This window comes from Mesocricetus auratus, unplaced genomic scaffold (assembly GCF_017639785.1).
Source record: "Mesocricetus auratus isolate SY011 unplaced genomic scaffold, BCM_Maur_2.0 Super-Scaffold_100020, whole genome shotgun sequence".
In the NCBI taxonomy this organism is placed as follows: domain Eukaryota; kingdom Metazoa; phylum Chordata; class Mammalia; order Rodentia; family Cricetidae; genus Mesocricetus; species Mesocricetus auratus.
Genome location: NW_024429201.1, coordinates 21,963,941 through 21,977,298, shown reverse-complemented (window position 1 = coordinate 21,977,298; position 13,358 = coordinate 21,963,941). Strand labels below are relative to the sequence as shown.

At 38.6% G+C, this 13,358-nt stretch overlaps 1 protein-coding gene across 1 annotated transcript in view; it reads left to right on the top strand.

The window, feature by feature from the left end:
• The window catches only part of Ankrd31 (ankyrin repeat domain 31), a 148,301-nt gene that overhangs the window by 122,411 nt on the left and 12,532 nt on the right, over window positions 1–13,358 (top strand). The window contains exons 23-24 of the mRNA XM_040729078.1: window positions 2,284–2,424; window positions 11,645–11,744. Coding sequence (XP_040585012.1) covers window positions 2,284–2,424; window positions 11,645–11,744 — 241 coding nt within the window. The remainder of the gene's footprint in view (window positions 1–2,283; window positions 2,425–11,644; window positions 11,745–13,358) is intronic.

Sequence of the window (13,358 nt, the reverse complement as noted above, 5' to 3'; positions counted from 1 at the left end):
TATCTATTTTTGAGACACTATCCTACCTCTGCCTCCCAAATTCTGGGATTAAAGGTCTACCGACCCCACCCACTCCCCTATCCCACCCCTTGCACTAATATTTCATGTTTAATAACATCAGTTATCCAGTTTTTAAAATTTCAATTTCTAGCTGCTTACTGCTAGTTTGAAGAAATTGACATTTGAATATTGAAATATTTTCCTACAACTTTCCTAAGCTTACTAGTTAAAGGATATGTTTGGAAATTTTATTAAATTTGCTTTGTAAATTATATGGTTTAGTAACAAAAGATAGGGTTTTCTTTTCCCCTCCCTCCCTCCCTCCCTCCCTCCCTCTCTCTCTCTCTCTCTCTCTCTTTCTTTCTTTCTTTCTTTTTTTTTTATATGTTACCTGACTGCAAGGACCAAACTGGGTGGAAATGGCTGACCAGAGAACCATTAGACTCCATCTGCCCCCACCCCATGCTGTTTTACAGATAAACCTAGATTTGTGTGAATGCTAGGATCTTTGTGTATCCATTGGGCCATATCCCAAGTATTTTCTAATTTGTAACTTGATTTCTTCTGTGATTCACTGGTTCTTAGGAGTGTGTTTGAATTTTATTTAGTGATGAACTTCCTATTTTTTCTGTTAGTAATTTCTATTCATATTCCTTTGTGGTTAGCGGACATACTTTATATTATCACACTCATCTTTAAACTTTGTGAGGCTAATTTTATGACTTACTTAGCAAGTGTCCTCTCCTAAATAATGTTCCACAGGCAATACAAGGAATAAACTACTCCTTTGTTAAGTGCTTTCCTTTGACTTTTTTGCCAGTTTTATTTTGCAGTGCTGAATCCAGAGCCTTGTATATGCAAGGCAAATAATATACCACTGAGCTACATCACAAGCCTTTTTAATACATGATTTTGCTATTTTTATTTTAGTCCAGGCTAGCCTTAAACTCACAATCCTCCTTTCTTAGCCTCCCAGCTGCTGGGATTATAGATGTGTACCCATAACTCATTTAAGTAGAGATTTCTGTATATTCTTACTTAGTGTTCAATTTTATAGTGTGGTTGAGTCTTACCTTCTCAAATTGATATTCTGTCTACTTGATCTTTACACCTTTTGTTAAAAGTAAGACAGTGAGCCTCTCACCATTCATGGTGATTAAGTTTTGCTTCCTGCATTTAGAGCTCTTCTGGATTTATGCACACATGTGCCTATAATTGTTGTATCTGCCTGATATAGTAACCCCTTTGTATGGTATAATGTCCATTTCTAGTAACTTTTAGGTACAAGTACTTCTGATAGTAGCATACCCATTCCATTTTTCTTGTGTTTTTGTTTGTATGATATGCTTATCCATCTTTTAATTTTCAGTTTACTTATTTCTTTTAATATGAAGTCTGTCTCACACATAATATATAGATGGGTCTTATTTATTTAATCTAGTCTGACACTACCTGCCTTTTGATGAGCTATTTAATAAGATAGTACTATTATAATATTGTTGGAGTTCCATACTGGAACTTGATTCGTGAATGCTGGATATCTTTACTTTCTTAAAATTATTTGGTAAATTTGTTGCATAGTATAGTTAAGTTGCTTAGAAACTATTTGGCCTTTTGAGGGTTTTCTTTAAGTTTTGTTGGAGTAGTGTCAAATTTAGGGCTAATTATTTTTCCTACTTAATCAAGACTTTTTGATTAATTTTTTGGTAATACCATTAATCTTGAGGTTTTCTAGTTTTATGGTGAAGAGAAGCATTAGTTTCTGTCCTATGAGTGCTAGGTGCCATCACCTCCAGTCCTTTCATGTGGTTCTTTTTTTTCCATTCTTAGCCAGTTTCCTCTCATATAAATGTCAATCACTATTTAGCGAGTCTTTCAAGAGGACCCTGTGAAGAGCTAACAATTTCTCTTCATTTGACTCTGCTGCAATAGTGTGTCCTCCTGTGACTCCTGTGTGCTGTGACTCCTGTGACCCCTGTAACTCTAGAGTCATGCCTGGATTCTCCTTCCCTGCCAGATCTGTGATCTGGACACCCAAACAGTAGGCTGAGGCAGTGGAGGCCCCACACACAAAGTTCTTACTTCTCAGTGTTCAATGGACGTTGTTTTGCTGATATTTGGCATTTTACACACCATTATTTTGTATATTTTGTTGGGTTTTTGTTTGGAACCGAGGAAGTCAGGTGTTAGAGTAAATTTGATCTCTCCTATTTCATCATGGCCAGAAACAGAAGTTCACATATTTCAGCAATTGTTTATCTTAATTTTTGTTTTTCACTTCAGGAGACTACCCACAAGGCCAGTGTTTTATTGAGTGGTAAACTTAAGGTAGAAAATGGGCAAATTTACCAGAACCCAGTTTCCTGGCTCAAGGATCTTCTGGGAGGTGGCAATTATGTGACCTGGAATTATGCTTGGAGTAAGGTGAGTAATTTTTAAATTTAACTTCACAATGAAATAGAAAATATTTGTTGTTTGCTTTCAAACATCTCTAAAAGAAATCTGAGAGACCACTGATTTGGTTTGTATCCCTGCATGTGTCTACTGTGATGTGCTGCATCTCCTTCCTACAGCTCTATCTGCCGGAGTTTCCAGGGGCCTGTAGCACAGTTGACTTTTTTATCTACTCTCACCAACTTCATCACCCTATGTACTTCTTTTTTTTCTCCCAAGAAACTTCAGTTTCCTGAATCCATATAGAAAATTGGGATCATTAAATAGCTGTGTTATTATGAGTATAATAAAATACAGCCAAAATCTTCCGCTAAGAACAAAGGGAATACCGTAAGACTTACAGACGTACATAACACTTTCACTTTTGAACATGGCACTGTCTTCAAACCACTCCAAGAACTGCTTTTCTTGTTTTCACTTGCACCTCTAAGACTTAGTAGCCTGGCTACTAGTTCAGTCCTGCATTCTGAATTGTAAGTCCAGTTATGATTTCACTGTTTAAGAACCATCTTACCATAGTTGACCCAGACAAGCATGCATCATCAAATCCACCTGTGCTAGATAGTTTTATTTCAGCTCGACATAAAATAAAGTCATCTGAGAGGAGGGAATCTCAATTAAAAAATTGCCTCCATAAGATCTACTTGTGGGCAGGCCTGCAGGGCATCTTCTTAATTAGTGATCAATGCGGAAGGGCCCAGCCCTTGGTGGGTGGTGCCATCCCTAGGCTGGTGGTCCTGGGTTCTATAAGAAAGCAGACTATGCAAGCCATGGGAAGCAAGCCAGTAATCAGCACTCCTCCATGGCCCCTGCATCACCTCCTGCCTCCAGGTTCCTGCCCTGCTTGAGTTCCTGTCCTAACTTCCTTGAATGATGAACAGTAACATGGAAATATAAGCCAAATAAACCGTTTCTTCCCTAAGTTGCTTTATGGCCATTGTAACAATAGAAACCCTAACTAAGACACCACCATTATCATTTCAAAGAATGGATGATACACCTAAATTCCACTAGCCACTTCAATAAGCCTCAAAGCACAAATTAACAGGAGACAGCTTCTCATTTTTGTCCAACCTAGCCTTGCCTACCCTCCCTCCTAGCTCCTACTATGCCCTCAACTCTACATTCTTCTAGACCTTTGTAAGAGTAGTTTTAGTTCCTTCACTTGTATCAGTATATTTTGGATTTTGTACATGATATAGTCTGTCTGCCATGCCTTCTCACCCCATCCTCCCCACTCCTGACAATCACCATGGTATCTACTTTTAGTTCATCCTTAGTCCTTTTGCCAAGTCCTTTTCACGGATGGGAAATTCATTACAAATGTTAGCAATTAGCATCTTAATAATCCCTTTCATTGCAATATTTTAAAAATTCTGATAGATTATACTCTTGCTGACACAGAATCTTCCCTCCTATTGTGAATCTGGCAGATTGCTTGGCTTTGGTCTTTTGATTTCGGCATGCTCATGTTACATAGTACCCAGTGAGAACTCACTTTCTCCTCTCTTTTCCTTTATTGGAACTAATGCATTTCCTGTCTTTGAATAGCTGACTATGACATATGGCTCTTGTGCTGTACCAGTGCCTCATTTATATATCATTTTGCTTCTGATAGTTTCTTACCAGCCGCCTCAGCTAGTCCTGTGGGTTAGCACCTATGTGATAGTGAAGCAAGTGCAAACGTGGACACTGAAAATAGGCAGTGCTTGGTGTGAGATATCTATCCAGACCATGAGCAGTCTTAGATTGCTTCTTATTATTATGGGGCACTCATGCACTTTTCGTAAATGCTCAAGGCAGTTTGGGGTTTTCTTTATGTTTGTTTTGTTTTTTACAAGACTTTATAGAAGTGTACTGTAAAAAAACTTTACCTGCTTCTTCAAGGTCTAGAGGAACTCCTAAGTCACAGTCTAAGTCTAGATGCAAGGGAAGTTTTGCTGTGTTCATAATTGTGTGTATTTCTGCTGACTAGTTCTGAGAATGGTGACATATACAACCAGGGATGATTAGTTGGCCAATACACATTCCAGGAAACAAGAAATGTTCTTCATCCAACAGTGTGACAGAGCTGCTAAGCAGAGTTAATTAGTACCACTCACATAGAGGGTAGGCTGCTGTACAGCTTTGTCAGGGAAGTCCTGATGCTTATTCCCATTGCATCTCACTACTAGTGCTCATTCCAGTGGGCAGAGACATCTCTGTAAGAGACCAGATCAACCTAGTGCCTGGGTCATCCATTCTTTATAAATTGTGATCAGAGCAATACTTTTTACAACAGCCATACATTAAAGTTACTTTAAAAACTAGCAGTGGCTAGGCATGGTAGCTCACATCTTCAGTCTTAGCACTTGAGAGGCAGAAGCAAGTGATTCTCTATTAATGTGACACCAGTTAGGTCTATACAGAAAGTTCCAGGGCAAGTAGAACTATATAGCTAGACCCTGTCTCAAAACAAAATGCCCGCCTGGAGACTATGCTCTGGGGATCCCATCTTGGAGGGTTCTAGCCTACCCAGATACTGCCAGCATCCTAGTCCCTTTCTCTGCCCACTGGACTAGGTAGCCAGGGGCCTGTTTCCAGCCCTCTTTCTGCCCTGCTCGGAGCCGCCTGAGGCCTGGGGACTGCCCACCAGGGATCCCATCCCAGATGCCCAGCCCATCCAGAGACTGCAGAGTCCCGGGTACCAGTCCCACATCCACACAGAAATAGGAGAGCCATTAGAATATTGGACAGGCTTGCACCCAGCAGAAGGGAACCTTAGACCCATATCCACCAGGAGAAGAAGTGACTCCTCCTGCACCCACTGGAAGACGGGATGGGAAGAACACAATATAAAAACACATTCAAAAACAGAAAAAACAATATGTCATCACTAGAGTCTAGGGACTCCACACCAGCAAGACCTGACCATCCAATGCAGATGAAGCAGAAGAGAACGACCTTAAAAACAACTTCATGAAAATGATAGAGGCTCTCAAAGAGGATATGAGAAAATCACTTAAAGAAATGGAAGAAAAAACAAACCAAAAAATGCAAGAAATCAACAAATCTCTTAAAGAAAGCCAAGAAAAGGCTAAAAAATGAAAGAAACAATTCAAACAGTTCAAGACCTGAAGACTGAAATAGAGACAATTAAAAAAACAAAACGCAAACTGAGGGAATTCTGGAAATAGAAAAGCTGGGTAAACAGATACAAGCATTACCAACAGAATACAAGACATGAAAGAGAGAATCTCACTCGTTGAAGACACACTAGGAGAAATAGATTCATCGCCCAAAGAAAATCTTAAGTTCAACAAATCCCTAACACAAAATATCCAGGAAATATGGGACACTGTGATAAGACCAAACTTAAGAGAAAAAGGTGTAGAAGATGGTGAAGAAACCCAACTCAAAGATGCAGAAAACATATTCAACAAAATCATAGAATAAAACTTCCCCAACCTAAAGAAAGATATGTCAATGAAAGTACAAGAACCTTACAGAAAACCAAATAGAGTGGACCACAAAAAAAGTTCTCTGACCACATAATAATCAAAACCACACACACACACACACTGAATAAAGAAAGAATATTAAGAAGGAAGAAGATCAAGTAACATATAAAGGCAAACCTATCAGAGTCACACCTGACTTCTCCATGGAAACTCTGAAAGCGAGAGGTCCTGGATAGATATTATACCAACAATAAAAGACCACAGATGCCAGCCTAGACTACTATACTAGGCAAAGCTTTCAATCACTATAGATGGAGAAAAAACGTGGTATTCCATGATAAAACCAGATTTAAACAATACATATCCACTAATTCAGCCCTACAGAAAATTCTAAAAGGAAACCCAAACCCAAGGAAGTTAACTACAACGAGAAAAACATAGGTAATAGATAATCCCACTTTACCAACAGCCAAAACAGAAAAGGGGTGGAAATCCAAATACAATTCCACCAACAACAACTATTCCATAACAAACAAGAATGAGCAATCAAAGGTCCTTAATTTCCCTCAATATTAGTGGTCTTAACTCGCCTATAAAAAGACACAGACTAACAGAATGGATATGAAGATAGAATCCATCCTTCTGCTGCATACAAGAAACATACCTCAACTTCAAAGACAGATGGTACCTCAGAGTTAAGGATTGAGATAAGATTTTCCAATCTAATGGACCCAAGAAACAAGAGAGGTAGCAATCCTAATATCTAACAAATTTTGAAATCAATCAAAAGAGATGAAGGCAGAGCACGCCTTTAATCCCAGCACTCAGGAGGCAGAGGCAGGAGGATCTCTGTGAGTTCGAGACCAGCCTGGTCTACAGAGCGAGTTCCAGGACAGCCTCCAAAACAATACAGAGAAACCCTGTCTCGGGAAAAAAAAGGGAGAGAGAGATGAAGGTGGTCATTTCATATTCATCATAGGAGAAAAATCCATCAAGATAAAGTCTCAATTCTGAACATCTATGCCCCAAACACAAAGTCATCCACAGTCATAAAGAAACATTGCTGAAACTCAAATCACAAATAAAACCTCACACACTTATAGTGGGAAACTTGAACACCCCACTATTACCACTACACAGAAATTTAACAAAGAAGGAACTAATATGACCATATTGGGTTTAAAAGGCATCTATAGAACATTCCACCCAAACACAAAAGAATATACCTTCTTCTCAGGGCCACATGGAACCTTCTCTAAAATTGACCACATAATTGGCAACATAGCAAAACTCCACAGGTACAAAAAAATTGGAAACCCCCTGTATCTTATCAGACCGCCATGCTTTAAAGTTAGAATTCAACAACACAAATTGCAGAAACCTTACAAACTCTTGGAAATTGAACAATGTGCAATTACACTATTCCTGGGTCAAGGAAGAAATAAGAAAAGAAATAAATGACTTCCTAGAATTCAATGAGAATGAAGACACAACATGCCCAAACTTATGGGACACTTTGAAAGCAGTACTAAGAGGAAAGTGCAGAATTCTACCAGAAATTCAAAGAACAGCTAATACCAGTTTTCTTCAAAGTATTCCACACAATAGAAGCAGAAGGGTCATAGACAAACTCTTTTTACAAGACTTCAATAACCTTGGTACACAAAGACATGACTAAGAAAGTGAACTAACTAATATCCCTTATGAACTTTGATGCAAAAATACTCAACAAAATCCTGGCAAATCGAATCAAAGAATATATCAGAAAAATCATTCACCATGATCAAGTCGGCTTCATTCCAGAGATGCAGGGATGGTTCAACATATGAAAATCTATCGGTACAATCCACCATATAAACAAGCTGAGAAACAAAAATCACATGATCATCTCACTAGATGCTGAAAAAGCCTTTGACAAAATCCAACATCTCTTCATGATAAAAGTCTTAGAGTGATCTGGGATAACAGGAGCATACCTAAACATAATAAAAGCTATATACAGCAAACCGACAGCCAGCATCAAACTCAATAGAGAGAAACTCAATGCGATTCCTCTAAAATCAGGAACAAGACAAGGCTGTCCACTCTCTCCATACCTCTACAATATTGTACTCGAAGATCTAGCTAGAGCACTAAGACAACAAAAAGAAGATCAACTGGATAAAAATTGGAAAAGAAGTCAACTTTCATGTGAGTGTCAGTGAGAAGGCCTGGGCAACCTATGGGGCCCTGAGCTGTGGATCAGTGTCTATCCCTGGTATACAAACTGTCTTCATGTGCCTATAGCACAGAGAGAGATGCTCTCTCAGCCTGGACTCTTAGGGGAGTGCCTTGACCCTACCAAGAGTAAAATGACAGACTCTAGATATCCCCTATGGGGAAGGATTTGGCAATAGGGTGGGGGGGGGGAAGGGGAGTGCGGGAGGAAAAAAAAAAGAAGTCAACTTTCACTATTAGCAGATGATATAATAGTTTTCATAAGTGACCCTAAAAACTCTACATGGGAACACCTACAACTGATAAACACCTTCAGAAAAGTGGCAGGATACAAGATTAACTCAAAAAAAAAATCAGTAGTCCTACTACATACAGAAGATAAATGGATGGGCTGAGAAAGACGTCAGAAGCATCACCCTTTACAATAGCCAAAAACAACATAAAATACCTTGGGGTAACTCTAACCAAACAAGTGAAAGACCTTTATAGCAATAACTTTGAGTCTTTAAAGAAAGAAATTAAAGAAGATAACAGAAAATGGAAAGATCTCCCATGCTCTCCAATAGGTAGGATCAACCTAGTAAAAATGGCAATCTTGCCAAAAGCAATCTACAGGTTCAATGCAATCCCCATCAAAATCCCAGCACAATTCTTCACAGACCTTAAGAGAACAATACTCAACTTTATATGGAAAAACAAAAGACCCAGGATAGCCAAAACAACCCTGTACAATAAAGGAACTTCCGGAGGCATCATCATTCCTGATTTTAAGCTCAATTATAGAGCTATAGTCCTGAAAACAGCTTGGTATTGGCACAAAAATAGACAGGTAGACCAATGGAAATGAATTGAAAACCCTGATATGGACCCACATACCTATGAACAATTGATTTTTGACAAAGAAGATAAATTTATACAATGGAAAAAAGAAAGTATCTTCAACAAATGGTGCTGGCATAACTGGATGCTGACGTGTACAAGATTACAGATAAATCCATATCTGTCACTGTAGAGGGAAGTCATTTCCTTGCCAGCCACTTTGGTTTTTCCCCACCAGTCGCCTGGGCTCTGCCACGTTGTAGTCCCCAAATAACACACAAGACGCTGTATTAATTATGAAGCTGTTGGCCATTTGCTTGATTTCTTACTGGCTATCTCTGACTTAAGTATTTAACCCACCTAAGTATTTCTCTTACCAGACATCTTACTTCTCTGGTGGGCTACATGATGACTCCTTGTGTTTCTCCTACCCAGAGTCCTCCTGGACTACTAGTCCCACCTATCTTGCTTCCCTATTGGCCAACAGTGCTTTATTGACATATACACAGGATTTCCCCATCATGTCACCAAGCACCAAATGGATCAAAGACCTCAACATAAATCCAGCCACACTGACCCTCTTAGAAGAGAAAGTAGGTGGTACCCTTGAACAAATTGGTACAGGAGACTGCTTCCTGAACATTACACCAGTAGCACAGACACTGAGATCCACAATTAATAAATATTCCTCTTGAAACTGAGAAGCTTCTGTAAGACAAAGAACACAGTCAACAAGACAAAAAGGCAGTCCACAGAATGGGAAAAGATATTCACCAACCCCACATCTGGCAGAGGGCTGACCTCCAAAATGTACAAAGAACTCAAGAAGCTAGTCTCAAAAACACCAAATAATCCAATTAAAAGTGGGCTACAGAACTAAATAGAGAATTATAGAGGAGTCTAAAATGGCTGAAAGACACCTAAGAGCAAACATACCCAGCTTGCACTTTGGTGAGTGCAAAGTATGTTGGACATTTTCAGGACATAACAAATCCAAAATCCATTGTTTCTAATATTGATTCTTTGAAAACTGACTGATAATATTTAGGGACCTTTCCAGTCTGTGGCAAGAAAGGAGGGATTGACACAGTGGAGAGGCCTAGTATGTCCGATTTTCACCTTCAGACTTTGGCCTATGAGTTGAGCCCAATGGGTCTCTTCACCTTACAGATGTTCTATCTGTAGCTCACCCTGTAGCTCACTCTGTTAAACTTAATAAGTTATTGAGCACTAAAAGTCTACTAGAAAACCATATCAAATATTTGCTGGATGTTATCTCTTTCAATCTTAATAAGCTGAGACATTGAATTTAAGAGCCTTACTTAAGACCTGGAACTTAAAAGTCTTTCATTCCATAACAGCAGGTACTAAAGGTATAAAAATGCATATGACACAGGCCCTGTTCTCAAAAAGCTTAGTATTTAATGTAACAAGACACATTAACTTATTTAAATGAGATAATTATTGTGACAGAAACAGGGGCAGAGAAATTATAGAAGGCCTATGAGGGTGTCATTCTTAAGTTTAAGAAAATGTGCTCTAGAGAGAATGTTCAAATTGAAACTTGACACATTGTCCACATGAAGCTACTCTCTGGGACTGTATTATTAGAATGTCCTAACTGAGAGTAGACAGTTATTTGTGAGTTAGTCTCTGCCCCTCCCTTTTACAGACAGATATTTTTAAGCTCTGAAGTTTTAAGCTGATAACACATTAATTAATTAGTTAGTTAATCTCTAAATTCACAAGCACATCTTTAAATGTATATATAGGCCTAAATGTTATTAATGTGATTAATACATTTTCTGTAGCCGGATAGTAGGTTTTTCTGCCAGTGCAGTAAGTCAGGCCAAGCTGAATTGAAAAAGTAAAAAAACATGCTGATTTGAGCAAAGCAACTTCAAGATCAGTTCTCCAGTCCCAGAGATTAAGTCTGGAGAAGTCATGCATCCAAACTAAAGCAGAGAGATTATATAGCCTATAGATGAGGGGTAATGACATGTCTGCCACAAACTTGGATTCTGTCCAAGTATGGTCAGAAGCTGGAATGCTTAGGCAGGGACTTGGGCTGCTGGAGGCAATAGGAGAAGAAGTTGCAGTAGTTGCCAGGAAGGCAGAACTAAACTTTTGGCACCTTGTCTTTGTTGGAGATTCACAGAGAGGGGTTTGGGGGGGGGAAGGAGGGAGAATGGGGGAGAGGAATGGAGCTTTCCAGATCGTGCAGGGGCATGCTGGAGGTTCCAACTGAGTAGTTGATCAATTAGGTAATCTCATTTCTTGAAAAGTGGCATTACTTTTATGGTTTAGTTTTATTAGAATGATCATTTTTAAGATATAAAGCAGTAGATATTAGATTAATAGTTGTGCATGTGAGCTGATGAGAGAATTAATGATAAACAAAGGCTGACAGATTTTTCTGTATCGGAACAGATAGTAAATTATAGTTCAGGCTTCACTGATACATGATTTCTGCTCCAAGAACTTAAATCTCTACTAGTCCCAAAGCAGCCAGAAATGTTAAGTAGCTGAATGCTAACTATATTCCAACAAAATGTTTTTATAAAAATAAAGGTGGCAGGCTAGACATGGCTCTGACCTATGGTATTATAAAACAATAAATTGTTTACAAAAAAAATCACAGTTTTTCAGGAAATAAGTATATTTGCCTCTTCCAGAATATATAATTTTTAAATTCCATTTTGAATTACTTACAGGTAACATATCTTGGAAAGGAGCTTCTAAAGTATGTTTCTGAAGTGCCTGTTTCACCAGAACCCCATAACACACCTCAGCAACAGCAGCCTTGTCCCCCAGGTATGTGTAGCCAACCCCTATTTTGTAGTTGTGGGACATGAGTATCCAAGCCATTTGGTGAAATTCATAATTAGTCATTATAATTAATCATTTTAATGTAAAATCCAATGCACTTAGTATATTCACAATGTGTAAAATCACTACCTCTGTGTAGTTTCAAAATGCTTTTGTGGTCTCCAAAGAGTACTATTCCTGTTTAGCAATTACTCCCCCCATTCTCTACACCCCTCAGTCCCTAGGAGTAGCTTTCTGTGAATGGATGTGTTATTCTAAATATGTTATATACATGAAATAATGCACTGTGGCCTCTGTGTCTAGCTTTTATTCAGCACAATATTATCCATATTGTAGCATGCACTTTGTTCCCTTTTATGGATGAACATACTCTATTTTATGAATATGCCACAATTTTTTCATTCATCATTTGACCTTATGAGCTGTTTCCACTTCAGAGATATGTGAACAATGCTGTTGATAAATAGGCATACACATTTAGTTGTTTGACTACCTGTCTTATATTCTTGTGGCTATATAGTGAGGAATGGAATTGTATATTATATAGTAACTCTAGGTTTTATTCTTGAAAAATAGCAAGACTGTTTTCAACATCATCAGAACCATTTTACATTCCCACAGTAATGATCAAAGGTCCTAAGTTCTCTACATCCCCAGTAATATCTGTGTTAGTTTTTTGTCCTAACCACAGTTGCTTCTAGAAAATTTCTTAGATGGTGCCATCTTTTACAATTAATTTCTTTCTCTGAGTCTTACTCTAAAATCTGAGTGGTTTTCTTGAAGTGTCATGCACATAAAGGGATACTTCTTCCCAAAAGCTTGTTCTGTTCATATGTTTTCTGAAATCTTGCACTAAAATGAGACTTTGCTTATTATGCTAATATTCTGTGTGGAATGGAGATAATAATATCCTGAGAAAACTAAAGATGCAGTCTCACAAATGAGTGTAACACCTTGACTTGATTGTGAAAAGAAAAACATAATCCTGACAGTCACATATAACCAAAATTATGTTTCCCTCCTCTGCTACAATGCTCCTCCTTTTATCCCAGTGTCCCTGTATCTGACCAGTTGCAGCCAGTCTAGGCAGAGGGGTGCTGCACAGTAGAAAATGATAACGTTGTGATAAATAAGGTCAAGAACCAAACGAGGTTTCTGTTGCCCTACCCAGGACTCCCTGGTACTCTTACTTTCCTTAAAATAGGGATCCATAGTGAAACTGCTTCTCTTTCCTCACTCATTCTTAACCCACTTAACCTCCTTAGATCCTGTCTCAAAAAAAATTGTACTGACTCATTTTATGTCATGAGACAAGCTAGAGTCATCTGAGAGAAGGGGTTCTCAATTGAGAAAATGCCTCCATAAGAGAGCAGACTATGCAAGCCATTGAGAGCAAGCCAGTAAGCAGCACTCCTCCATGGACTCTGCATCAGCTCCTGTCTCCATGTTCCTGCCCTGTTTGAATTTCTGTTGACCTCCTTCAATGATGAACAGTGATATAGAAGTATAAGCCAAATACATCCTTTCCTCCCCAACTTGCATTTTGATCATGGTGTTTCATTGCAGCAGTAGAAACCAAAACTAAGATAAATACCTCCA